The sequence below is a fragment of the Canis aureus genome, chromosome 11, assembly GCF_053574225.1.
Source record: "Canis aureus isolate CA01 chromosome 11, VMU_Caureus_v.1.0, whole genome shotgun sequence".
Classification (NCBI taxonomy): Eukaryota; Metazoa; Chordata; class Mammalia; order Carnivora; family Canidae; genus Canis; species Canis aureus.
Window position 1 is genome coordinate 29,273,017 of NC_135621.1, and position 27,499 is coordinate 29,300,515.

The 27,499-nt window shown below is 50.1% G+C and overlaps 1 protein-coding gene across 6 annotated transcripts in view; it reads left to right on the plus strand.

Annotated features, from left to right (window-relative positions):
* The first annotated feature begins 1,747 nt into the window (after positions 1 to 1,747).
* Positions 1,748 to 27,499, plus strand: part of PLA2G6 (phospholipase A2 group VI) — a 60,216-nt gene continuing 34,464 nt past the window's right edge. For 4 of the 6 annotated variants that reach the window (XM_077914561.1, XM_077914558.1, XM_077914562.1 and 1 more), the window contains exons 1-2: positions 1,748 to 1,878; positions 12,409 to 12,794. In XM_077914561.1, coding sequence (XP_077770687.1) covers positions 12,496 to 12,794 — 299 coding nt within the window. In that variant the 5' untranslated portion in view covers positions 1,748 to 1,878; positions 12,409 to 12,495. The remainder of the gene's footprint in view (positions 1,879 to 12,408; positions 12,795 to 27,499) is intronic. The other 2 variants (XM_077914559.1, XM_077914560.1) reach the window with 2 other exon arrangements.

A 27,499-nucleotide genomic window follows, 5' to 3' on the forward strand; every position in this document is an offset into this window, starting at 1 on the left:
TCATTCAGTGCTTCCTAAGAATCCCCTATATCTCATTTCTTGCTTTATCCATTCATTTCACAGTTTCACCAGAAATACCTGGGGTGGGGGGGGGGGGGCAGGCACTCAACTTCATTAGGCCCTGAGATTAAATTTCTTTCATGGATCTTTGAGGGTTTTTAACAATTGGTCCAGCCTCCCTCGGCCTTTTCTACTTTTCAGATTCAGTTGTGTGTCTGCGTTGCCAAACTTGTCTTGCAGACCCACTTTGAATACCAGGGTGTTTGCTGAAAAATGAGACTCAGCCCGCTGAACCTACGCGTCTTCTTGGGTCAGATTACTCTGTAGAGGCAGGAATGCCTGGCCTTTTGCAAGCTCCCTGATAACCATCGTCCTAACTTCACTTATTTGGGGTGTGGAGGGCAAAATATTTTCAGTGAGAAGTCTGAGTTTTTACCTAGTTCTCTCAACTCAAAGCTGAAACTCTTGAGCAAAATTCAAATCTCAGTTTAAGGAACAGTTTCCTCATCTGTAAAATGCAGACAAGAGTGGACACTCCAGAGATGATGGATGTGAAGTCAAACTACTTTGTAATCGGCGAAGCTCTGTACAAATAGGAGTTGACACGATCTGCTCAGAAGCACATCTGTCACTACAACCCAGGCAGTCACCAGTGTGCCTTTCTCAGCATTACTAATCATAACAACGACCATTTGCTGCAATCCCTCCATGTGCAGGTAGGGAGAGGAACTTAGCTGTAGGTCACAACGTCCTTATTAAGGAGGAGTTCACAGAGACCAAGTCATTTGCCCACATTTCTACTAAAAGTGCTAAGATACTTCCTGAGGTCAGCTTGGTGTAGGGCTGCCGGATAACAATGAACACTTTCTTAGCACAACTGTACTTAGTGATTTTTAAAAAATATTCATTCATTCATTCGACACAGAGAGGCAGAGACAGAGGCAGAGGGGATAGGCAGGCTCCCTGCGGAGCCCAGCTGTAATGATTCTACAGCTGTGGGGCTTGATCCCAGGACCCCGATACCACGCCCCAAGCCAAAGGCAGACGCTCAACCACTGAGCCACCCAGGCGTCCCCTCAGTGATTTTTATTTGAACTAAAAGATGATCTGTGGGCAGCCCGGGTGGCGCAGCGGTCTAGCGCCGCCTTCAGCCCAGGGCGTGACCCTGGAGACCCGGGGTCGAGTCCCACGTCGGGCTCCCTGCGTGGGGCCTGCTTCTCCCTCTGCCTGTGTCTCTGCCTCTCAGTTTCTTATGAATAAATAAATGAAATCTTAAAAATAAGTAAATGATTGGTAGTTGAGGCCAAATTCAAATTAATCATCTTTTAATTATTTAAAAGAATTAGCTCTTTTGAATAAGAATTCAAAATTAAGATTCTTAGTTGCTCAATCTGGGGGGTCCCCGGCAAAATCAAAGCAGGCCCCTCCCTGCCCCGCCCTGCGTCTTGGCTCCTTTCCCTTTTCTCTCTCGGGCGGTCCTTCGGGAGGCTCAGGCTCCAGGCCTCAGACCGTTTCAGGAGGCGGAAGGCGGAGGAGGAGGCGGCTCCTGCCCCTCATCAACATGTCCGCCAGCGAGCCGGCGCGAGGACCCTCCGCCCCGCACAGACATGGCCGCGCCCCGCCGCGGAGGATTGGCTCCAACCCGAAGCCCGGCCTCCCTCGGCCCTGAGAGCCCCTTCCATTGGGCAGTTAGAAAACATGGCGGAGCCCCGCCCCCGCCTTCCTCGTGCGCCCCCCACGCGGCGCGGGGGCGGGGCCGCAGCGGCGGCCGGGCACCGGCTTCGGTGATTGGCGGAGGGCGGCGGCCGGGCCCTCACGTGGCCGCGGGCTCGTTTGTTTGCGGAAGTAGGTGGAAGTAGAAGTGCTGAGTAAGGCGAGGTGAGTGACGGCGCAGGGGAGGCGGGGCCTGGGGGGGCCCTTCCCAAACCTCCTCGGCGCCCCAGATTCGGTGGTCTCCACCCGGACCCCCCTTCCGGCCTCCCTCGTGTTCCCGTTTGTTAGTCGTGTCCTCCATTGACCCTTGTGTGACCCCCGGAGTGCCCGCAGCTTCCGCCCTTTGATCCCTCAGCGCTCCCAACTCCCATCCGTGACGGCTCCCGTCTCCTACGGAACTTGGGACCTCCCCAGGGACGCCAGCTTCGGCCCTGGGTCCCTCCTTAGGACCCCCGTCTCCCTTGTGTGTCTCCCGTCTATCCCTGACTTCCTTGGTCAGCCCCTCCCTGTTCCCCTCCAACTCTCAGGCCCCCAGTTTTCACTCTGAGCCACACTGATTGTCCCATTACCTTCCCGTGCCCTTCTGAGTGCTCCCAACTTTTCTGCCTCTCTATTCCTACCTGATCTCCCACTTCACCTGTTGTCTGCATTTCTCCATTGGCGTTTCCGCTGTTGTCCATTTTACTCTCCCCCCTTTCTGAGTCCCATCACCCTGTTTCTGCTTATTGTCTCTCATGTGCTTCCAGATTTCATCTGTGCCTGCGCCCCTCCATGCTCCCTCCCACCTTCCCCAGAGCCTCCCCACCCCAGGGTCTCCCAACCCACCAATTCTGTGTCCACCTCCTGCTCCCAGAGATGGCCTGGAAGCTGGTGACCGAGAAGGTGTGACCTGTAGGACCATGCGACTGGGATGGGCAGGCCCGTGGCTGTGGGACAAGGAGGGCATAGGGCTCAGGGATCTGTGCCCATTTTTTTTTAATGGGCTACTCACATGACCCCAAACAAATACCTTCCCTTCCTCTGAGCTTCTGGGTCTTTCCCTCACCTGCCCTTTAACCCACCCAACAGGATGTTGGGCAGGTTTGGTTTGGCAACACAAGTGCCCCACCCTTGGGCTGAATACAGTGTTTTTGTTATTGTCTCTGCCTTTAAATGTTCCTGGAGTTTGGAGGCTGTTTTCTGTTCCAAGTTGCAGTTTCCTTGCCTGTAACGGGGATTGTATTTCCTGCCCTCATAAGGCTGCCGTGAGATTGGAAATTTGAGAAAATGTAGAAGGCAAAAGCTTTGTAACTGGCATGTTTCCGTACCAGTGCATAGTTTTGCTCTTGTGTCACAGCCAGGAAAGGGAAGGGGATAAAATGACAAAAGGAGGGAAAGACAAGTAGAAGGACCGCTGTGTGCATGCAGCTATGAGTCGGGCTCTTCTGTTGTTGCTTTTGCCATTCATTCATTCCTCATTTATTTAACAAATATCAACGGGCTGTTTATGGGGCTCTGGGGCTGTTTATTGCGTTCTGGGCTACCCTCAAAGGAGCCTATGTTATTGCTATTGAACATAAGAAAGAGGGCAAATGGGTTGCCTGAGGTCACACCAGTTAATGAGACTGGAGTTGCACCCTGAAAGGAGTTCTTGATAACACCGGAGCCTGTGTGATCATCCTGCTGTTGTCTCAGTGCCCAGGGCACCTTTTCTCCCTTCCACTGATGACTTTCTCATTGGGTGACAGCGTCCTCAATGAGAATTTCCTTCTCACTCAGCAGAATGACATCACCAAGAAATAGAGGAAGCGCTGTGTGTGCGTGCGCGTCTGCACCCTTGTGTGGGGCATGTGTGGAAGGGGAGAGGAGGCCTTGTTATGAGCTTCCCTTTGTAGAGGGTGGCTCCTGGGAGAACATTTTAATAGGTCCCTGCCTGAAATGCCTCTTTCTCTCTCTCTCTTTTTAATCTATGCTCATTTTTCAGGTGATCTCATCCGGTCTCATAGCTTTAAGTACCAGCTCTACTTTGACAACACCCAAATTTATATCTCCAGTCCTGTCTAGATCTTTCTTGTGAATGATAGACTCACTTATATACTTGCTTGCTCAACACCTCAAATGTAGGCATTTCAAAATCAAAGATATTTAGAATTAAGCTCCTGATAGATCTCCCCTTCCACCCTTCCCTACCTTCCATCAATATCCCTCCCACTTACTTTCCCATCTTGAGGAAATGGCAGTATTCTTTCCATTGCTCTGGCTGAAGCTGTGAAATTATTCTAGAAGCCTCTCAATACCCTTCATCCCAGCCAATGATGTGTTAATGTTGCTCCTTGGCTCCAACCTGCAATGGCTCCTCTCACTTGTACTTGCCTGGTCCTCTCTTACCTCTCTGATTTCACTGGCGTCCTTGCTGTTCTTGGAGCCCCAGGGTCTTTGCATTTGCTCTTCCCTCTGGCTGGAAAACTCTCCACCTAGATATCCCTACAGTTTTTGGCCTCATTTCCTTTTAGTCTTTATTCAAGGTCAAGTTGTTGGTCAGGACTACCCTGGTCACCCTAAAATTTCAGTCTCTACCTCGACACATCTTATCTCCCTTCTTTGATTTCCTTTTCTTCTCAGCATCTAACCAGCATCTAAAACCTATATATGTTTTGCCTGTTTATCTTCTCTATTATTTGTAGCCCTCGCTAAAATAGAAGATCTAGGCGGGCAGGGATTTTTGTCTGTTTAGTTCACTAGTGGAGTCTCAGCAGTTAGAGCAATGCCTGCCACAGAGTGGGTCCTCGATGAGTATCTATAGAGCGAATCATAAAATGGGCCACCCTGTCCCTAGGCACGAGTCCAAAGATCTCTCCAAGTTATTGGTGTCTCCTGTCCTTGAGAGCTCCAGCAACCCATCTGGGGCAGTCTGCTGCTAGCTGTGGTCCAGCTGAGCAGAGCAAACGAAAAAGACACCTTTTCCTTTCCTGAAGGGCATTTTGTGGCTCATACGGACAGCAGTGCATTTTTAGATGCGAGCCTTAGTGTTTGGAGGACGAGAGGCTGAAAAGCAAGCCGCTCAGCCACTTTCCATTCAGGCTTCCTCCTGAAGGTGGTGTGAGGATGCTGGGGTGGTGCTCCGGATGCTAACTAATAGGGCTCAGACCCTGGCAAGTTACATGAGCCCCTGTGCCTCAGTTTCCTACGTGTTATGGGTAGAAGTGCACCTTCACTCTGGAGTGTTCTGAGGATTAAACGTGGTGATTATCTCAGACACTTGGTGAGGCGCTGTGTGCTCAGTGGTCTGGATGAACGTAACAGTGTTGTTTGGTGTGTAAAGTAATGGGGGCAAGCCCTTCCTCATTCCTCACTCACATTAGGAAAGAGTTTGGGATGAGCTGGGGTCAGAGAGAACACGGGAGGAACATTTGTGTTTTGGAGGCAGCTTTGGAGGTCCAGAGGTTCAGATGGGGGACAGAAAGGACATTTGACCCTCACCCTTACTTTCATCCAGTCTTTTCCCATGCGCTAATTGAGCACCTACTGTTTGCAGGCCCTCTGCCTAGTATAGTTCTGGAGTCTAAAGAAGCAGCCATGTGTCCCACCACCAGGCAACATCTCCCACTTCCTTTCTCTGGGCCTCAGTTTCCTTTGGTGCCAAACAGGATAACACCAGCACCTTCCTTCCTTCACAGGCATTTGTGAGCTTGGGGGCAGCTACCAGGTGTGGGAACCCTGTGCCAACCATAAAGCGGGGTGGCCTTGGGAGAGGGTGTAGGCTGGGGTGTGGTGATGCGTTGCTGTGCTGAGAGGCACGGCTGGTGGGGCCGAAGGAAGGAAGGCGGCCGTGCTCGGCCTGGGCTGGGTGCTCTGACCATCCGGCCCCGGGCAGTGGATGGGGGAGACATCAGCTGCACGGGAGGGGGTCGCTGGCCCGTGCCACTTGTTCCAATCACGGGACATCCTGTCATAAGCAGCCGGGGCTTGGGAAGCCTGATTTCCAACTCCCAGGATCCCTCACGAGGCCAGTCCTGTGAGGTCAGCTTCCTGGCCTGGCTGCCTATGGGATCCTGTCACGCACCTCCTGGACAGCTGTCCTGCCCCTCTGGCCAGGCTTCGTCGAGAGGGAAGCAGAGGGCTCCTAGAGTTTCTCTGCTGGGAGCCTGAATGAGTTCAGTCTATGAGCTTCAGGTGTAGAAAACCAGACTTTCTAGATCACAGCTCATTGCCTCTTGGGAAGCCTAGCAAGTGCCCAGGAAGTATTCTCCTGAGAGTTTCCACCATGGTGATGTGCTGGGCAGCTCTGAGTGAGGGGAATAGGAAATGTGGCCTGGTACCACTGCCAAGGGAGTAAGAGAGGAGGAGAGGGTGCCTCGATGGTGCCGGCCCCGTGGGCTTCCAGGGGTTTATTCATTTGTCCTCACTCATTCACCAAACATTTATGAAATAGCCACTGTTCATCAGGAACAGCAGGCTATGTGGTTGGATAAAACAAAGAAAGAGGGCAACCCAAACCAACAGACACACCATTGTTATCTCAGGATGGATGCTCCTTTGGGGAACCACGGGGCAATGTGAGGGTACCCCCAGGGCTGAAAGTAGGGGAAGCACAGGTGTGATTCTTAGACGAGATGGCTCGTGAGTCACTCCTGAAGGACAGGAAGGGTTTATTTGTTTGTCTAACAGTGAGAGGAGCAAAGTGGGCAGCACAGTGTAGGCAGGAGCGTGTGCAGGTACATGGGGGCATGAGAGTGGCATGTTCTAGAAGGCTCTGGTGCAGTGTGGTTGAAGTAGGGGTGCAGGAGGTGGGCTCGCCAGGTCATGTGGATGCTTATATCCCCGCCCTGGAGCTTGGGCTTTCTCTGAAAGATGGTGAGGAGCCACTGGGCAGGTGTAAGCATCTGATTTGCATCCTGTGGCAGGCACAGAGGGGGTTGTAGGGGGGCGGTGGACCTAGTCCTCCTGGTGTTGTAGTGCAAGCTGGGAGTGTTGCGGGAGGGACCAGTTCTGGTGCTCTGAGCCTTCGTGGGGAGCAGCTGGGCATTGAAGGATGAGCAGAGGCTTTGGCAAAGATGGGAGTAAAGGGGGCAGGGGAGGATATTCCAGGTAGGACAGGCTAGAAAGTTTGAAAATTCAGGGCCTCTCTCTCTTTCTCGGAAAGAGAACTGTTTGGAGGAGGAGGTGGGGGGAAGGGGGCCCAGGGCCTGGCAGCTTTGCACTTCCTCTTGCTTGAGACCTGCCTGGGATCTCTCAGGGGAATTCACAGCGGAGGTGGAACCAGACATCTGAGGGCGGGGTTCTCCCCAGTCCCCCCTCTAACCAGCCACTTGCTCCCCGCCCACTGTTGCACTTCTTGAGCTTGTGGCCTCTGCAAAAGAGCCCACGTCACCATCACCGGGTGCTCTGAGCATGGATCTAAAGCAGATGCTGGCAAAATGGCTCTGGGGTGCTCAGTATTCATGTTGAGCATGGCTGTGCCCGCGCTCCCCCTCGCTGCCCAAGCCTGATGAAAATGCTCATTCCTGGACAGGTCACGAAGGCTCCTGTCCCCACGCCCTCCTATACATACGTTCTCTTTTGCTCCGTCTGTGGGGAGGCCTCTTGCCTGGGTCCCCACTGCAAAGTTCAGCTCAGGAGTCACCTCGGGTAGTCATCCTTTCCTGACTCTTTCCCCCCACAACCAAGGGGACAGGGACTGGGTTTGGGTCCCCCTGTGACTACTCATTTTATGAACCCAATCAACCACTTCTGGGGAACTCACCAAGGATGCCATTTGCTGGTTCTAATCTCCCTCTGACCCCACTATGGCTTTTTTGTTCATTCTCTTTTTTGGCGGACGTCAACATGTTCCACTTTCACTTGCCCTTCCAACACCCATGATCTGAGGCCTCCCCAGGCCTCAGTTACTTCATCTCTTGAAGGGGGACACGAATGCTTGTCCTTCCTGCCTGACGGCTCCTCTCCTCTGGGGCTGCCTTCCCCAGCAGCTGCTTTCTAAGCCTTCCCTGAAGGAATCAAGCAGGCAGGCTGGGCCTTTGACCACAGAGCAGAAGTTAGGAGAACAGGCCAGAAATCTCCCGCCTCATGCCTCACAGTAGGGAAGACGTCACCGACACCTGGAACTGCAGGAGTGGATGAGCAGAGTTGTCCGTGTCCCCCTTCGCCACAGAAGCTCTTGGGTTTGTGGCTTTTCTGCTTGGGGCAGCAGAGAGCTGCTTGGAGCCTCAGGTGCCCAGGAGCAGACGGCCTCTATCACATGACCTTGGTGGCAGCTGTGTCACCTGTTATTTAGGCAGAGGGAGCGAGCCCAGGTGAGGAGCCAAAGAGAACCATTGTCAGCAGGTAAAAGCAGGTGTTGATCAGGCAGGGAGGTCAAGAGCAAGTGGCTGTGAGAAGCCAGAGGGGGAGGAAGCGGGGGGGTGGGGGGGCTGCTCCCCGCTGTGGGTCCTCCACTGTGGGTCCTCCCCGCTGGCTGTGCTGGAAGGAGCCTGCTCCCCATCCCCCAGGTCAGGGGTGGGATGGGAGGAAGAGCACAGAAGCCAGAAGGAAGCACAAGCATGCGCCCTGTCTGCTTCTCACTTGCCTCTTTCCGGGCTGGTCTGTTATGATCGTTCCAGGATGTGACCCAGGGGGCTTAGTTTCCTTTCTTCCACCTTGTGATAACAATGGCCTCTGTTTGTGCCCACAGTCGGCCGGCGGCCTGGACACTTTCCCTCCATTGTGTCATTTCACCCCGACGCCCACCCTGGAAGGCTGGGAGGGAGCCAGACCTGTCTGTCCTTCTGGTGGCCAGGCAGCTGTCACTGTGTGGAAGGTGGCCCTAAACCACCAGCCCCTGGGGACCCGTGAGGAAGGTGTCTCTCCACTGGGGTGGGATGTCATCCCCTCAGTGACTCTTCCCTTTACCCCAAGTGGGCTCGTGGGTGCTGGTGCCCCCGACCCCCCACCCCCAACTGCCTGTGAGCCTCTCTCCCGGTGCCTCCCACCTGTTCTCTGGGAAGCCTCTGTGCTGCTTTTCTAAGCTGTTCCTGACCCCCAGGGAACCCTGTCTCCCTAGCTGGGGGCCCCAGGGGCTCAGCCTACACTCTTATGTCTTTAACAAATAGAATCATTAAAAACAAAACAAAAACAAAAACAGCATATTTCCATCCATTTGATAAATAGAGAAAAGAAAAAAATGGCCCATGAACCCAATATCCTCAGAATATTTTAATGTTTTTTCTATCACCCTTTTTTTGCTGCATAATTTTTATTCAGTTAAATTATGTTTTATCAGACTTTCTGAGAGGCAAGCTTGTGCCAGGGGCGAGTGTACAGAGGTGAAAAAGACTGAGCACCTGTCCTTAAAATGCTCAGACTAGGGATGCGTGGGTGGCTCATTCAGTTAAGCGTCTGCCTTTGGCTCAAGCCATGATCCCAAGGCCCTGGGATTGAATCTCACATCAGGCTCCCTGCTCAGCAGAGAGTCTGCTTCTCCTTCTCCCTCTCCCTCTGCTGCACCCCCTGCTTGTGCTCTCTCACTTTCTCTCTCAAATAAATAAATAAAATCTTTAAAAGGAAAAAAAAAAAAGCTGAGACTATATAGAGCCAGCTGTCTGGCTCTAACTCTTGCTCTTTTACCTACTAGCTGTGTGATGTAGGTCCCATGACTTTACCTCTCTGTTCCTTGATTTTCTCATATGTAAAACCAGGATAATCATATGTAAAACCAGGATAATAATGGTGACAATTTGGGGTGTCTGGGTGGCTCAGCGGTTGAGCATCTGCCTTCAGCTCAGGGCATGATCCTGGGGTCCTGGGATCGAGTCCCACGTTGGGCTCCCTGCATGGAGCCTGCTTCTTCTCCCTCTGCCTGTGTCTCTGCCTCTCTCTCTCTCTCTCTCTGTATCTCTCATGAATAAATAAATAAAATCTTAAAAAAAAATAATGGTTAAAAATTTCATAGAGTGGTGGTACAGATTTTTTAAAAATATTTTACTTATTTATTTGAGAGAGAGAGAGCATGCAAGCAGCGAGAGGGGCAGAAGGAGAGAGAGAGAATCTCAAGCAGACTCTCTGCTGAGCACAGCCCAAACTGGGGCTCTGTCTCACAACCCCAAGATCATGACCTAAGCCAAAATCAAGAATTAGATGCTCAACTGACTAAGCCACCCAGGCGCCCCGGGGCAATGGTCCAGATGAAAGATTGGTATATGTAAAGTTCTTGGACCAGAGCCAGATCACAGAGAGAGGCACCCGAGGGTTTGGTGTGATTAGTGTGATTAAGTGTACAGTCTGGCAGGAGGATGAGGGAGAGGAAGGACATAGCAAATAGATAAATCAACCTGGAGAGGGAAGGAGGCTCGAGACCCCATCACTTTCTGGAATTGTGCGTGGTGTGGAGCTGACAGGGTCAGTAGGACCTACTGGGAGAGGCTATGTAGGGAGGCAGGGGCCTAGCAGCCCACAAACACCCCCGGGAGTGTCATGGACCTGATGTCATAGGGTCATACCGCCACCACGTGCTTCCTGACCTGTAATCCTCACAATCATGGCTTTTGATGACCATGCGGTATCTCTGGAGTGAACGTATCACAATTTACAATTCCTATAATGTCGGTATAGAGATTGGTTCTGTACAAGGCACACTGATATGCATGCCATGCCTTCCATCTTGGGGGTTTCTTTTCCAGGGACCAGTTCCCGTGTCTTCTCTTGGGGTCCCTCCCTTCTCCCCTGGCTCTGGAGAAGGGCGTGGGGACCCCAGCGCCTCTGTCCTCTCAGTTCCCAAGTGCAGAAGAAAGAAGGAACTTGACACAGGTCTAAACATTCTTAAGAATGTTCTCATGTGACCCGGGATTGAGTCCCATGTTGGGCTCCCTGCATGGAGCCTGCTTCTCCCTCTGCCTGCATCTCTGCCTCTCTCTCTCTCTGTGTCTCTATCAATAAATAAATAAAATCTTAAAAAAAAAGGATGTTCCCATGTAATCCTCATAGCACATTAGAGGGGAGCATTGTCCTCATTTAAAAAAAAAATATTTAGAGAGAGAGATAGAGCAGGGACAGAGGCAGAGGGAGAGAGAATCCCAAGCAGATGCTACAGTGAGTGCAGAACCCAATGTGGGGCTTGATCTCATGACCCTGAGATCACGACCTGTACCAAAAATCAAGAGTCAGATGCTCAACCGACTGAACCACTCAGGTGCCCTGAGCGTTGTCTTCATTTTAAAGGGGACATTGAGGCTCATTCTCTGCTCACACCACATCTTACTACCGATCATAAGAGGAAGGACTTTACAAAGCTCTGGGATGCTTTCAAAGCTCTGCAATCTAAGCCTTAGTTTCCTCGTGTGTCAAAGGGCGGGTAGTCAAAGAGCACTAATGCTTATTGAACATTTACTATCTGCCAGGTTCTGTTACTGGGCACTGTCGTGTTTCTTGTGTTACAGATAGAGACACAGAGGGGTTAAGTGACTTGCCCAAGGACATACAGCTGGTAAGGACTGGAGCAGTTTTGCTCCGGCTCTATGCCTCTTGCAGAGCATGAAAGGGGACAGTCGCGTCAGGTGCTTATCTCAGGGCCTGCTGCCTAGTAAGTGCTCAGTAAACGTCTCCTGGTACAATTATCATTATCGGCTCCTCCTCCCTGTAGAGGTGATTCTTTGAGGCTTCTTGTTATTCCTTTAATCCGTAAGCTTGATCCTCTCCTCAACAGCTGGCCCAGAGTGCGACGAGTGTCCCCTGACTGCTGATTCTCCTCCAGGGTGCCCACACTGCCCTGTCCCCTGTCCCGTTTGGCAGGTGACTTCCTGGCACAGAACCAGAGGGCGGCCTCTGTCTAAATGTCACGCAGCTTTGGTGGCACAGCCTTAGGAATGTAGTATATTTGCTGAGAACCTAGGAAAATATGAGACATCGAATTCTATCACCTGAACTGGGGACAGTTTCCACAGCAGAAACTGTGACCCTTTGAATCTGCAGCATAACATTTCCATCCCCACGCACCGCTGCCGTCGCAGTCTCTGTCTCTGAGTCTTTTCGTTCACGTTCATTTCCGTGAACCCAGCACTCGGTTTCGTGTCCTCTCCGAGCTCCTTGGTAAGGCAGTGAGAAAGGCACCAGACATTGGAGGCCCATGCCCAAAGTCCGTCCCCCCACCCCCGACGGGGTGTGGGACGATCTTGGTCCCCTGCTTGTATCTGGTCGAGACGGGACACTAGTTTTAGTTGTGGAATTGGAATGACTCAGGCCAAGCTTCCTTTTCTTTTCTTGTTATTTTTTTTAATACTTTATTTATTTATTCATGAGAGAGACACACACACACACACAGAGAGAGAGAGAGAGAAGCAGAGACACAGGCAGAGGGAGAAGCAGGCTCCATGCAGGGAGCCCGATGTGGGACTCAATCCCATGGCCCCGGGATCGCAACCTGAGCCAAAGGCAGACGCTCAACCACTGAGCCACCCAGGTGTCCCCATGCCACGCTTTCTGAATGCTAGGATGTCAGTGCTTGACTTCACAGGGGAGAACCCCTCCATCTGGACAGAACAGGGTCGTCTGTGATGTGCATTCACATCTGCCATCCCTCCTGGAGCGATATGGTCCATGCTCCAGAAGAGGAGGCTGAGGCCCTGATGGGGACACTGGCCAGGAAGTGGGACAGTCCTGGGCCTCTGTGTGTGGTGGCCACTCTGTAACTTCAGGCCTTCTTACCCTGACTCAGTGCCATCTCTCTTTCTCCCCTCTCCTTTCCAGGTCCCTCCTGGCACAGGATCCAGGAACAGCACTGGTGGGGAGCCATCTGGGAGCCCATGCAGGAAACCTGTGCGTGGTGAGGTGGGCATGGGAGACCACGCCCGGCTGACCAGAGACTCCATTTTCTTCCAGACTGAGGGAGCAGGCGGCGGGGCCTCCTCACCTGCCCCACAGAAAATGCAGTTCTTCGGCCGCCTGGTCAATACCCTCAGTAGTGTCACCAACTTGTTCTCAAACCCGTTCCGGGTGAAGGAGGTGGCTGTGGCGGACTACACCTCAAGTGCCCGGGTTCGGGATGAAGGGCAGCTGATTCTGTTCCAGAACATTCCCAATCGCACCTGGGACTGCATCCTGGTCAACCCCAGGAACTCACAGAGTGGATTCCGGTGGGTGACAGTCAGTGGCCACACATGCTTCTCTCCTTTGACCTCTCAGACTGGAGGTCCCCTGGCCAAAAAGCAGCTTCTGTGGGCCCAACATTTGAGGGTTCTGGAAAAGGGTGGGAGAGGGTGGGGAGAAGGATCTCTTAGACTCTGCACCTTCTGGCCCATCAGGGTCCCCCAAGCAGGGGCATGAGGATAGAAGGTGGGTCAGGCTGGCCCCCTGCAGATGGAGGAAAAGCTGAGAAGGGTCAAATTCGATAAGGCCCAGGGATCACCTATAGCCCTGGGTCTTTTTTTTTTTTTTTTTTTTTTAAGATTTTATTTATTCATGAGAGACACAGAGAGAGAGGCGAGAGAGGCAGAGACACAGGCAGAGAGAGAAGCAGGCTCCCTATGGAGAACATGACATGGGACTCGATCCCAGGACCCCAGGATCACGACCTGAGCCAAAGGCAGATGCTCAACCACTGAGCCACCCAAGCGTCCCAGCCCTGGGTCTCTAAAGGCATGACTGTCCTTGTAGGTACCAGCCAACATGTGTTCAGGAGACCATAAAGGGGTAGACAGTGGTCACCTTTCAGGACATGCTGGGTCTCCCGTGGGCTTGGAGGAAGTGGTAGGAAGTCAGAACAGGGCTGAGGGATCTGAGCCAGCTGCAGGGCTGATTGGCAGAAGGGCAGAGGAGTGGCCAGGCACCCAAAATGCAGGGTCCAGAGGAGCTTGGCAGACCGGCCCTGAGCTGAGCAAGTGCTGATGGGCCTTACTCCCTTACTCTATTCATTCACTCATCTTGCCACCCAGCCATCCATCCCTTCACCAGGCACCAGGCACCTGCAGTAGCTCGGGAGTCCCAGGCCCTGGGCCAGACCCAGCTGGTGCTGCGAGATGACAAGATACGCTCTGTGCCCTGACGTGCTGTCTTTGGTGGAGGTCACATGCCAGGCAGGCATTGTAACCAGCATGTGAAGAGAGCTGTGGCAGAGCCGACAGTGGGGACAGAAGTGGGCAAGCCCTTCCTGGTGGGCTACTTGGAGCCTGGAGAAATGAGTAGGAATGTGTCTGGCAGAGGAAAGTGGGTAAGGTCGTTCTAGACATGCAGAGGCAAGGGGGGTCAGGGGGTACCCAAGGGCTGATGGCCCCGGGACTGGATCCCCAGTGGGCGCAGGGCTTTGGCAAAAATTGAGGCTGGAGGGAACCTCTAGGGTCATTCCAATTGAGGAGGCGCGGCAGCAGGAGTCTCAGAAAGTGGCAAACTGGGAGTCAGGATCCACCCAACAGGAAGAGAGTAGAGGAGGCCAATCGGGAGAATTCATGTCTAGTCCCACAGGGAACTGAGGCGGAAGCCTCCACAGTGGGCTGTTGGGCTCAGCAGCTAGTCCGGACACCAGTTTTGACACGACAGAGGTGGTGCACACTGTGGGCACAGGTGGGCCTGAGCTGATGGCCATCTGGCTGGCCTTGGTCAGGACAGGGCAGGTTTCCACCTGTGGCTCTGGAACCTCTCTGTAGGCTCACAAGCTGAGGGCTGCTGATGGGAATGCACAGCTGAGCAGGGCAGTGGGTCCACTCTCTGGAGGGCCACTCAGCCTTACTTTTCAGTTGCTGCCCTGGGGGCTCCACCAACTGCCATCACCAAGTCCTGGCAGCTGTCAGTGTCTCTCAATAGGATTCCAGATCTGTCCCAGCAAGCTCAAGCCCCACTGCAGGCAGACTTCCATCCCAGGGAGTTAAACTCTTTGCCAGCAGTTTATTAGCTACATGTTTATTTACCCTTAATTGGGGGGCACATTATAGTATGGTATATTAGCACATCCTCCGATGACCTGTCGAGGTAAGCAAGGAAGGCAGTATCCCATTTTACAGATAAGAAAACAGAGATGCAGGAGGATAAGTGAGTCATTCAAGGTTGCATGGGAAGCAGTGAAGAAACAGAATCTGTGTCTTCTGGCTCCTAAGCCATTTCTTTTTTCTGTGCCGCTGTGTTTTCTGTGTGTTTGGACAGAACAGGGAGCGTTGGGTGGGGTTTCAAGCCAAGCACGCATCTCCTCTCAGAATTCCTGACATCCCTCACTTGGCTTTGGACTCTTTTTCTTCTTCTCACCTGCTCCCACCCAAGCATTTCTGCTTCAGCAGATGGCATCACCATCCCTGTACACGCTGTGTAGCCCAGAAGCCCGGGATCAATCCCTGATTCTTCGGGCTCCCTCCACCGCAGATCCAGGTCCTTACTGAATTCGGTTGGGCTCCCCTGCCAAACATATCTTGAATCTGCTGTTCCTTCTCCATCAATTATGTTTGGGTTTGGCTTGAGTGATAGGAAGCCCAACACAATAGTCCCCAAACAGGATGGCATTTTAGTTTTCTCCTAAGTGACAACCGCTGCAGAGGGGGCTAGTGTGGCAGTTCTGCTCCCCCCGAGGCCCCAGGGGCCCAGGCTCTTGCTGTCTTGTTGCTCCACCATGTGTGGCCTTCGTTCTGTAGGCCACTGCATGGTCCCAGGTGGCCACGCCAGATCCAGGCATCACAGCCACCTTTCCAGTCAGCAGGAAGGTTTAAGGGGCTTCTTGGAAGTGGCACACATGCCTTCCATCTGAATCCCATTGGCCAGGACCTAGTCATATGGCCACAACTAACTGCAAGGGAGGCTGGGAAGTGTGGCCTGTATCCCAGCCACCTGCCAGTCCAAAATCCGGGCTCTTGTTTTCTCCATTTTGCTGCTGGTTCTCTTTGTAGACCACGGTCATTGTACACACAGACTCCAGCTGCACTCTGCTTCCCAGCCTGTTGCTTGGCCTGTAGTCTTGCTCTCCTCACATCTTCTTCCAAGTTGCTGTCAGAGTGATCTTTCTAGAAGACAAATCTGGTCGCTCACTCCCCTGCCTCACTTTTTGAAGAACTCCCTATTTCCTTAACCTATCACCTGCTTAGCTCAGGTTGAAAGGGCTCATGTGATCAAGCCTTGCTTTCCCCCCTGGTCTCAGCTCTTACCACCCTGTGTTCCGGCCTTCACCTAGACTCTTATGTCATTGGCCTAGAATATTCACCCCTTCTTGGCCTGCCTCACTTTTGCTCACCTTTGCCTGACCTTCAAGCTAGAGTAGGCACTGCTGCTTCGTGTCCTGTAGTACTCCATCCCCATGCTCAGTAGACCACCTTCCTGGTAGACCACAAACCCCATGAGAGTAGCAGCTGTGTCTGTCTTGTTTGCCCCAGTACAACCCCCAGCACCCAGCAAGGAGCCTGGCACCCATAGGTTTGTGCCATGAGGGTGACGTATTCACACAGCTTCAGCAATATTGGCAGAGGCCCGATGTGTGCCGCGTCCCCTCTCCAGGACTAGAGGCTTGTTGGATTCAAGGCAGTCAAGGGAGTGAGCTGGGAAGCAGGAGGGGCGGTTATGAAGAGTTGCAGAAATAGCAATGCCAAGGCCTGGGGTGTGACCACAGAGTGAGGGCCTGGGCTTCTAGGGGCAGCCATCTCCGGGGTCTCCCTGCCACTCCCAGCCCCCTGAAGTTTTATTTATTTATTTTTTAAAAATATTTTATTTATTTATTCATGACAGACAGAGAGAGAGAGAGAGAGAGAGAGAGGCAGAGACACAGGCAGAGGGAGAAGCAGGCCCCATGCAGGAGCCCGACGTGGGACTCGATCCTGGGTCTCCAGGATCACACCCTGGGCTGAAGGCAGCGCTAAACCGCTGCGCCACCGGGGCTGCCCTCCCCTGAAGTTTTAGAAGAAAGGTTTGGTTTACTAGACTTCCTCTAGGTGCTGAGGTTCTGTCTTTTTTTTTTTTTTTTTTTTTTTTTAAGATTTATTTATTTATAAGAGAGAGAAATAGCGTGAGCAGGGGGAGGGGCAGAGGGAGAAGGAGAATCCTGGAGCAGACTCCCTGCTGAGTGGGAGCCCAAGACAGGATGTGGGGCTTGATCCCAGAACCCTGAGATCGTGCCCTGAGCAGAGATCAAGAGTTGGCCATCCAACCGACTGAGCTACCCAGGTGCCCCTGAGGTTCGTTCTTTCGTTCTTTCTTTCTTTCTTTCTTTCTTTCTTTCTTTCTTTCTTTCTTTCTTCTTTCTTCTTTCTTTCTCCTTCCTTCCTTCCTTCCTTCCTTCCTTCCTTCCTTCCTTCCTTCCTTCCTTCCTTCTTTCTTTTCTTTCTTTCTTTCTTCCTTTCTTTCTTTCTTTCTTTCTTTCTTTCTTTCTTTCTTTCTTTCTTTCTTTCTTTCTTTCTTTCTTTCTTTCTTTCTTTCTTTCAGATTTTATGTATTTATTCATGAGAGACACACAGAGAGAGGCAGAGACACAGGCAGAGGGAGAAGCAGGCTCCTGGTGAGGAGCCCAATGCAGAACTCGATCCCAGGACCCTGGGATCACGACCTGAGCTGAAGGCAGATGCTCAGCCACTGAGCCACCCAGGTGCCTGGGGTTGTCTTTTAAAGGTCCCCTTCTGCCTGGAGAGCTCCAAACTTCCCCAGAGTCCAGCATTGTGTGCAAGGGAAATGCCGAGGTGTGCTCAGGCTCCAGGTAGATATGTCCCTGTTCCTCATGCAGCCGCAGCACTTGGGGGGGGGGGTGGGGAGGGGAGGGAGTCAGCATCTTCTGAATACTTTGAATACTTGGGTTTTATTACCTAACCACCTGTGACCCCTTATCCCCAGTATCCGTACTGGGTGGAGAGATCGGGCCCTGGCGGTTACTGAGGGCAACATCAACAAGAATAGTATCTCCTACTGTGTGTGAGGCATCAGGGTCTAAATATTAACTGAGCACGTGCTCACAAACAGCCCAGAAGTGGGGGTATTACCCCATCCTACAGAAGAGGAAACGCCCCTCAAAGAATTTCAGTAACTTGCTCAACTCACATAGCTGGTGAGCCATGGAGTTGGGGTTCAGATCCAGCATTCTAACTCCAGACCCACCTCTTCCTTCTCTCCACTAGGGCCACTTTGCAGTGTGGCACTGGGCAGGACTCTCCTCCCCCGGGCTCATCCTGCTCCCCACCTCCCGCCCCAGCCTGGGATATGGTCCAGAGCCCTGGCTCTTCTGTGTGGGCCCCAGGGTGGTCCCTGGTAGCAGTGTGTGTACGTGATGATAATCACCCATACTTAATGTTCCTGCTACGAATTAATCATTTACTACTGACATTTGCTAGTGGCATGTGATATTTGATGAAACCTGCCAGCTCATCACTGGTATCTCAGCAGAAACAGGGCTGCACTTGCCAGGGATCCCAGAAACAATGATCAAAGCACGTGCGACATGTGATCTTTGCTTCTGGAAATGGGACTGGTTTTTGACGCCCTCCAAAATGGAGCTGCTGGTCAGCTCCTCAGACATGCTGAGTGGCCTGGGACCCGGCCTTGGACCCTGTGCTTGCTCCTTCCCCATTTATCCAGCCCACAGCCCAGCCTCTCCCAGCAGAGCTGAATATAGCAGCTCTGTCCTCCAGGGGCTCAGGCAGTAGCCAGAAAAGGTAGGTCCCTAAGCAGCCTGCAGGGGGATAACTGTTATAATGGGAACTAGTAAAGGTCTTAGGTTCCCCCAAACAGACCTCACCTTTTCACACTCCTTTATTTGTCCTGGCTTCCCTACCGCCCTGCTCTGTGAGCTGGTTCCCCCTCAGATCCGTACTTCTGTCGCTCCCCCTTGCCTTGGAGCACCTTGTGTCTGTTTGTACATCTGTCTCCCCACTAGACCGCAGGGCTCCTGAGGGACAGCTTCGGGGTCTGAGTCATTTCCCTTAATGCCCATTGCGGTGCCAGACACTTGGCAGGTCCATGCTGAGTGTTTGTTCAGTGGGCGATTGACCCATGTCCACTGAAGCTAGACGCGTGTTTGCTAGGAAGGGTCGGAAGGGGCCTCTGGGGGTAGTTGGGTGGGAGATGGACCTAAAAGGGGGAGGCAGATTTCACCTGGAGCAAGGGCTCTGCAGGGAGAGGCACATCAGGGGTGGGCACAGAGCGACAGGGATGGAGGAGGAGCCCTTGGGAGGACCGGTGAGGGAGGGCTGGTGCTCGGCCCCGAAGCGGGGGAGTTAGCTACCTCTCTAGCCTAATGGTTCTTTGCCCATTTGTTGGTCCAGGACCCCACTGAACGTCCCGGGGAAACCTTCCACCTCCAAATGCACAGACACACATTTGTGTGCTATTTCCTGAAGTTCACTGCCTCCCTGAGGCTCATCCACAGACCATTCCAGCCAAGGCAAAGGCTCCCCAGAGCTGATGCCAGCTGGCTTTTGTCTGGGGGCGCAGTTCTAGAAGAAAGGGAAGACAGCCTTTTTTTTTTTTTTTTTTAAGACAGCCTTATGAGTCCTGCAGGTCCTCCACTTTTTCTCTGAATCTCTTTCATCCCTAGCTCTAAACCAAACCTGGTTCTCCCCTGAGGGCCTCAAGCGATTTCTCTTCTGGTGTTTCCCCCACTGGGTCTGGAGGTGGGATGGGAAGGGTGGCCCTTGCCCACCAGCCTTGAAATTCACACCATCCTGTGATTGGGAGAGAAATCTCTCTCCTCTCCCTGCAGCCACAGACCCAGCCGTCCCCACCGCGGTCCCTGTCCCCACCGTGGTCCCTGTCCCTGCCATGGTCTGTCCCTCTCAGTACTTCACTTCTTGCTCTGCTGGAACTCGGCGCCTGTCATTACGATCACACCCTTGCATACCCTCCCTGCTTTCTCACTTCTCTCTTTGTCACATTTGCTTGGCAAAAACCCAACACTAGTTAATTCCAGTTCTCCAATGGCTGGTGGGGCTCCCCTCCATGCTGATTGCTTTCACTCCTCAGCAGGCTGGCTGCACCCTGTCCTTCACCTCCTACCTCCCCTCTCCCTCCCTCCCTCTCCCTCCTCCTCCCCTCCTCTCCTTCCCTCTTTCTCCTCCTCCCCTCCCTCCTCCTCCCCTCCCTTCCCTTCTCCTTCCCTCTTCCTCCTCCTCCCCACCCTCCTCCTCCCCTCCCTCCCTTCTCCTTCCCTCTTTCTCTTCCTCCCCTCCCTCCTCCTCTCCTCCCCTCCCTTCTCCTTCCCTCTCTCTTCCTCCCCTCCCTCCTCCCTTCCCTCCTCTCCTCCCCTCCCTTCTCCTTCCCTCTTCCTCCTCTTTCCCTCTTCCTCCTCCCCTCCCTCCTCCTCCCCTCCCCTCCCTTCCCTTCTCCTTCCCTCTCCTCCCTTCTCCTTCCCTCTTCCTTCCCTTCCTCCTCCTCCCCCTCCCCTTCCCTACCTTCCCCTCCCCTCCCTTCCCCCTCTCCTCTACCTCCTCCTCTGTCCCTCTCCCTCCTCCCTTCTCCTCCTCCTTCCTTCTCCCTCCTCCCCCACTCTGTGCTTACCTGTAGCTGGTGAGCGCCCCCACCCTGTGCTGCCCACACCTGCACCCACACACTGTGCCTCCCTGTTGTCACTGTAGAGGCTGGTCCCTTCCCATCAAGGTCAGCATCCCTTCATCCCCTTCAGGACATCAAGTCAGCATTTCTTTCTTCTCTCCTCCCCGACTTCCCCCTCTTGACTAGGTATTTTCCATTGCTATACAAGTAGGCTGTCTTCTCTCTTTTTTTTTTTTTGTAATTTCATTCTTGCTTCCACGTTCCTCCCCAGGCACAGCCTCTATTCAGCTGTCCCTGATTCCCTCCTCCTGTTCTCTCTCTAAACTGGTTAAAAATAGGGAACTATGCCACACATGGAAAAGTACGCATAGCTCAGTGACGCATCACGGATACCTTGAACCAGCACTCGTGTCAAAACACTGCTGTGCCCCAGAAACCCCCTCTTTTGCTCCCTTGCCCTCCAAAGGTAACCCTGAACCTGGCTTGTATGGCAGTTGCTTCTGTGCCTGGCTTGTTTGCTCAGCACTTTGTGAGATTGATTAATTGGTTTTTTATTTTTATTTTATTTTTTTTATTAATTGTTTTTTTAAAGATTTTATTTATTTATTCATGAGGGACACAGAGAGAGGCAGAGACAGAGGCAGAGGGAGAAGCAGGCTCCCTGCTGGGAGCCCAACACCGGACTCCATCACAGGACCCCAGGATTGCAACCTGAGCCAAGAGCAGATGCTCAACTGCTGAGCTGCCCGGTGCCTCTGTTTGTGAGATTTATGTATGTTTTTGCATATAACCAGTCCGACTTCTGTGCAGGACAGTTCCACTGTGTTAACTACATCACAGCCTCTATTCATTCACTGATGGGGATTTGGGCAGCTTTACTTTTCCTGGTGCGCATATGCACGCCTGTCAGGCATGTCTCGGGGAGTGGAATTGGTGAGCTGACTCCATACACCTCCTCAACTTCAGCGGATAATGCCCATCTGGTTTCCTCCTGGCCGTGAAGGAGATTCCTGTTGCTTCATATCCTGTGTTGCTAGTTAAAAAAAGAGTATCATTCTGTTGGGTGTGTTGTGGTGTGTTATTGTGGCTTTGGTGTGCCTTGGCCTGGTGACATATGAGTTTGAGCACCTGTGGATAAGTTGATGAACCATTTGGCCCTTCAGTGAAGTAGCTGCTCCAGTACCCTTGAACACTTAAAACATAGGGTTCTTTTTCTTACAGAGCTTTAGCATCTCTCTTCAGGTACACACCTGCTGTTGGTTACGTGTGTTGCAGCCATGCCCTAGTGGCTTGCTGTTGTGCTTTCTCCACACTGTCTCTGGATAAACAAGAGTTCTTAGTCTCAAGGAAGTTAGAGTCACTCATCTTTTCCATTTGCTTTCATGTACTGTTTAGCAAAGTCCTTCTCTACCAGGAGGGGTGGAGGATATTTCTCTGTAGTATCTTCCAGAAACTTTATTGTTTTGCCTTTGGTGACTAGATTGATTATCTGCCTGGAATTGACTCCTGGGTCATCACCCCTACCGTCAGGGGGTAGATGTTCTCAGGCCTCAGCTGAAGGCCTTGGTTTACTACGGTCCCTCCACCTGGCGGGCCTTGAACTTGAATGTCTGTGTCGCAAGGACTGAAAGACCGCCACAGTTTCCGCTCCACTCTGGGTCCTCTTCTGCTGCTGTTTTCTGTTCCGTTTCTTGACATCCTGCTCTGCCTAGCTTAGGAGAGAAGATTGCATGCAGAGCTTTGGGCTCACTTCCCTGGGGTTTCCTCAAGTTCTGGCCTCCTTGACAGCTCTGGATGCCGGCTTCGCTCTGCCCAGCCTAGTGGGGCTGCTAGTTTGCTATAAGCTCCTCTGCCCAGTCCAGAGGTGGAAGGTTCCTTCGCATGATACAGAATATTTACATTACCACCGACTAAAAACATTTCCTAAATTTCTCCATGACCTCTTGCTTGCTTGAACTGTGGATAGCTTATATGTATCTTGCTTCATTTTCAAATGTATGGGAAACTTTTCATTCTCTTTTTGTTATCCATCTTTTGCTTAGTTTCATCATGGTCGGAGAACATGGTCCAAATATTTTCTTCGAAATTTGCTCACGTGTACTTTATGGCCCAGCTTATGTCCAGTATTTCTGACTTTGGTTCATGTGGCTGGAAAAGAACGTGTATTCTGTAGCTGGTAGGAATAGTGTTGTCATATATGCCTGCCAGGTCAGGTTTACTGATTCTAGATCCAATAAGGACTTTTTTTTGTTTCATTGTTTATGAGTAGTAAAAGTTATTAAAATATTTCAGTGTGATGGTAGATTTGTTTAGTTGGGGGTTTTTTTATGGAATTATGGATGATTTGGTTGTTTTCTTTTTCTTTTCTTTTATTTTTTTAAAGATTTTATTTATTTATTCATGAGACACACACAGAGCGAGAGACAGGCAGAGACACAGGCAGAGGGAGAAGCAGGCTCCATGCAGGGAGCCCGACGTGGGACTCGATCCAGGGTCTCCAGTATCACACCCTGGGCCAAAGGCGGCGCTAAACCACTGAGCCACCCAGGCTGCCGATTTGGTTGTTTTAAAAGATATCCTTTTTAAAAATTTTTTTGTCAAGTTTGACTTAATTTTGAAGCTTTATTATGAAGTGCACATTTAATTTATAATTGCCATATTTTCCTAGTGGGTTGAAACTGTGAGTTGTTTCCAGTAATGCTTTTTGTTTCTGGTAATGCTTTTTACTTTAAATTCTGCTTTGTCGGGGATCCCTGGGTGGCGCAGCGGTTTGGCGCCTGCCTTTGGCCCAGGGCGCGATCCTGGAGACCCGGGATCGAATCCCACGTCGGGCTCCCGGTGCATGGAGCCTGCTTCTCCCTCTGCCTGTGTCTCTGCCTCTCTCTCTCTCTGTGACTATCATAAATAAATAAAAAAAAAAATTAAAAAAAAAAATAAATTCTGCTTTGTCTCATATCCATATAGCTTCATGGGCTTTTTAAAAAATTAGTATTATATTGCATAATATATGTATATATTATATATCTATATGGGTGTATATATATATATAATTTCTTTGTATTTTAATGTTGTTGAGAATGTGGAGTTGTCTTTTCTTTCCCTCCTATTATCCTTGTCTATTATTCCTTATAATGACTTGGAACATTTAGTTTATTTCTGCTTAATATAATTCTGATATATTTGAGTCTAAACCTGTCATCTTGCTATTTTCTTGTTGTTGTTCTGCCTGTTTTATTTTCTTTTTGTCTTTGTATGCATCTAGTTTTTTGTTTTGTGTTAGATAGCTTTACTCAGATGCAGCTTTCAAAAAATGAAATTTATCATAGCGGGTAGCATTTGGGGGACACCTGGGTGGCTCAGGTTGGGCACTCTGCCTTTGGCCCAGGGCGTGGTCCTGGAGTTCTGGGATCGAGTCCCACATTGGGCTCCCTGCATGGAGCCTGCTTCTCCCTCTGCCTGTGTCTCTGCCTCTCTCTTTCTGTGTCTCTCATGAATGAATAAATAAAAATCTTAAAAAAAAGAAAAGAATAGAAATGTAGCATTTGGTGAGTTTTGGTACAGGTGTGTGCCCACATGCCATCATGGCAGTCAAGATACTGAACATTCTGTGTTCTCCAAAATTCCCTCTATGCTCCTTTGCACCAAGTCCCCTGCACCCACCATAGCCCCTGGCAAACACTAATCTGCTTTCTAGTACTCTGGTTCTGCCTTTTAATAATACAGCGTGTAGTCAAATGATTTTTTTGTTTTTCACTTAGCATAATGGTTTTGCAATTCATGATCAAGCATTTTCTTATGATCTTGTTTGTTCCCTCCCTGTCAATTTGGAAGTTATGTATTCTGTTATTCTCTTTTAGTGATAGCTGTTGGGGGGCAGTTCGTGGATTTCTCCTCGGTCTGTACATCTTGCAAGCAGAGACATTGACTTCTTTTGTTCCAGGCTATCGTTACAAGGATATTTGCATAGCAAGCATCCTTAGAAGATAGAGATCAGGTCTTTCCCTGGAGCAGAGGGGAGGTTTGCTTACTCTCTTGGGTAATAAAGATCGTATCATCCTCCAGAGCAAAGCTTTGACAGATCTGCTTATTAACCATGGTAGAAGATTCAAGTTCTGTACACTCAGGGTTTCTCTCTCCTAGCACAACATGAGCAGGTGTCACCTGGCCCTCTTCGTGTCACCCTGTGGGAACTAGATCCCAGGGAATTGGCACAAATGCTGAAACTGGCCACTGCTGGGGCTGTGAGTAATAAATTGCCCTTTGTCTTTGATCCAAGAATCTTGTTTCTTCTGCCAGTATTCATGAAACTGTGTCGGGCTAACTTGTTGGTTTGCAAGTAGGGCAAAATCTGAAACCTTCACAGTTCTTGATAGAACCTGAGAGATTGTAATACACATCCTTGGCCTTACTGAAGTATAATTGGTACTTTAGTGTCTTCCAGAACAAGAAATTAGGACTTTTTAACCCCATTTCTTCCCAGATGTGTGTGTATATGTGTGTGTGTGTGTGTGTGTGTGTATAATTCTACTTTTATTTTAAACCCAGCAAGACATTATGCCAATGCTTATTTAGATTCACCCACATATTTACCATTTCATTTTTTTTCCTGGATCTTAAACCATCCATATAGGATTAAATTCCTTCTACCTCAAGAAAATCCTTTTATATTTCCTATCTTATAGGTCTGCTAATGACAAAGCCTCTCTCTTTTTCTCTTTGTTTGTTGACTAGAAACATTTTACTTATTTATTTTAAGTAATCTCTACATCTAGCATGGGGCTTGAACTCATGGGACTCTGAGATCCAAAGTCACATACTCTACCAACTGAGCCAGCCAGGCACCCCTGACTAGTGAAAGGTTTTACTTTAACTTCAGACCTAAAGGGAAGCATGCTACCTACAGAATTCTCATCGGTATTTACTTTTCTTTAGCTCTTTGAGAATGTGATTCCATTATCTCTGGTGTCCACTGCTGAGAAGCCGGCGTCAGTCTTTGAAGATAAATTTTTCCTCTGTTGTTTTTAATATTTTTCTTCACATTTTGTTTATAGCCATTGTAATTTGGTACATGTGTCAATTGTTCCTGTGTTTCAGCAATATGTGACCAATACATGTCCTCCTCAGTTACTGCTGTGTAACAAGCCATCCCAAAACTTCATGGCTTAAAACAACGATCTATTATTTAGACCACAAATCTGCAATTTGAGCAGAGTTCAGTGGGAAAAGCTCTCTTCCACTTTACATGGCATGAGCTAGGGTGTCTTGACTGTGGGATCCACTCCTAAGATGACTCACTCACCACTGGCAAGTTGCTGCTGGCTGTTGACTGGGAGTTCATCCAGGGCTAAGGGTCCAGGACCAAGAGTCATCCCTGCGGGTTGTGTCAGTTTCCGTGCCATGATAGCTGGGTCCCAAGAAAAAAGAGGTAGAAACTTCCAGTCTCTTAAGGCCTGGGACACTAGGGCAGCATCATTTCTGTGAATAGTCTATTGGTAAAGCAATTGCAGAGCCATATTAAAAGGTAAAGAGACGTCATGGGATAATGATATGAGACCTCATGTTTCAATGGGAGCAGCATCAGAGCTTGGGGGCCCTGTTCTAAAACCTTTACAAGATCCCTAAGTGGATTTCTGTATGTGTGCGTGCACACCCATGTGTGCAGGAGGGCTCATACATATTTTCAATGGCCATGACATTTTTTAAAAATCAATTTTGAAAAGTTCACAGACATCAACCCTTCAAATATGGCTTCTCTCCAGTTCCTTTTCTCTTCTGCTTTTGTGACTCCACTTATCTGTATGGTAGATCTCTTCATTACGTATTTTATGGCTTTTATCCACTTTCCTGCATTTTCCATCCTCTGGCTCTCCAGGTTCTATTCTGTTTACTCTCTTTTCTGTCCTGTCTTCCTGTTCACTAGTTTTCTCTTTAGCATTGTCCAGTCTGCTTTTATACCTGACCCCTAGGTTCTTCATTTTGGCAATTATATTTTTTAATTCTGTAATTCCCATGTTTAAACTAGTTTCAAGTTCTTTTATTTTATTTTTAAAAGATTTTATTTATTTATTAGAGAGAAAGGGGGCAGGGGCAGAGGGAGAGACAGAAGCAGGTGCCCTGCTAAGTAGGTTGCCTGATGCAGGGCTGGATCCCAGGGCCCTGGAATCATGACCCAAGGGAAAGACAGACTCTAAACTGACTGAGCCACCCAGGTGCCTCCTTTTATTATTATTTTTTAAAAGATTTTACTTATTTATTCATGAGAGACACAGGCAGAGGGAGAAGCAGGCTCCATGTAGGAGGCCCAATGTGGGACTTGATCCCTGGACTCCAGGATCATGCCCTGGGCCAAAGGCAGGCACCAAACCACTGAACCACCCAGGCATCCCCTTATTTTTTGTTTTTAAAGATTTTATTTATTTATTTGAGAGAGAGAGAGAGGCAGAGATAGTGACAGAGATAGCAAGAGAGAGCCTGAGCAGGGAGGAGAGGCAGAAGCAGGCTCCTTGCTGAGCAGGGAGCCCAACCCGGGGCTGCATCCCAGGACCTCGGGATCATGACCTGAGCCGAAGACAGACATTTAACCAACTGAGCCACCCAGGTACACCAGTTTCAAGTTCTTTGCCTCAATTCTAAATCTTCTATTTTATCCTCTTGAATAGTATCGGTTATTTTATTTATTTATATTTTAAAATAAGCTCTACCAACTTACCCCCAATGTGGGGCTCGAACTCACTACTCCAAGATCAATAGTCTCATGCTCTACTGACTGAGCCACCCAGGCACCCCTTATCATAGTTATTTTAAAGTTTGTGTCAGGGACGCCTGGGTGGCTCAGCAGTTAAAGCATCTGCCTTTGGCTCAGGGTGTGATCCCGGAGTCCTGGGATCCAGTCCCACATTGGGCTCCTCACAGAGAGCCTGCTTCTCCCTCTGTCAATGTCTCTGCCTCTTTCTGTGTGTGTCTCTCATGAATCTTTAAAAAAATAAAGTCTGCGTCAGATGACTTCAGTATTTGCAGGCCCCCTCCAGCTCTCCACCTCCCAGTTACAGATGTGTTTCCATTATACATTGTTTCTGTTGTTTTTCTTTAGTGTCATGTAGTATCTCCTCCTGTGCTTGGTGAGTTTTGATTATGTGCTGGACCTTGAAGCCTGGCTTAATGTTTTCTTTTCTTTTCTTTTCTTTTCTTTTCTTTTCTTTTCTTTTCTTTTCTTTTCTTTTCTTTTCTTTTCTTTTCTTTCTTTTCTTTTCTTTTCTTTTCTTTTCTTTTCTTTTCTTTTCTTTTCTTTTCTTTTCTTTTCTTTCTTTCTTTCTTTCTTTCTTTCTTTCTTTCTTTCTTTCTTTCTTTCTTTCTTCTTAATGTTTCTTTTGTGTTTGCTTCTCCCACGTACTTGGGAACGTTA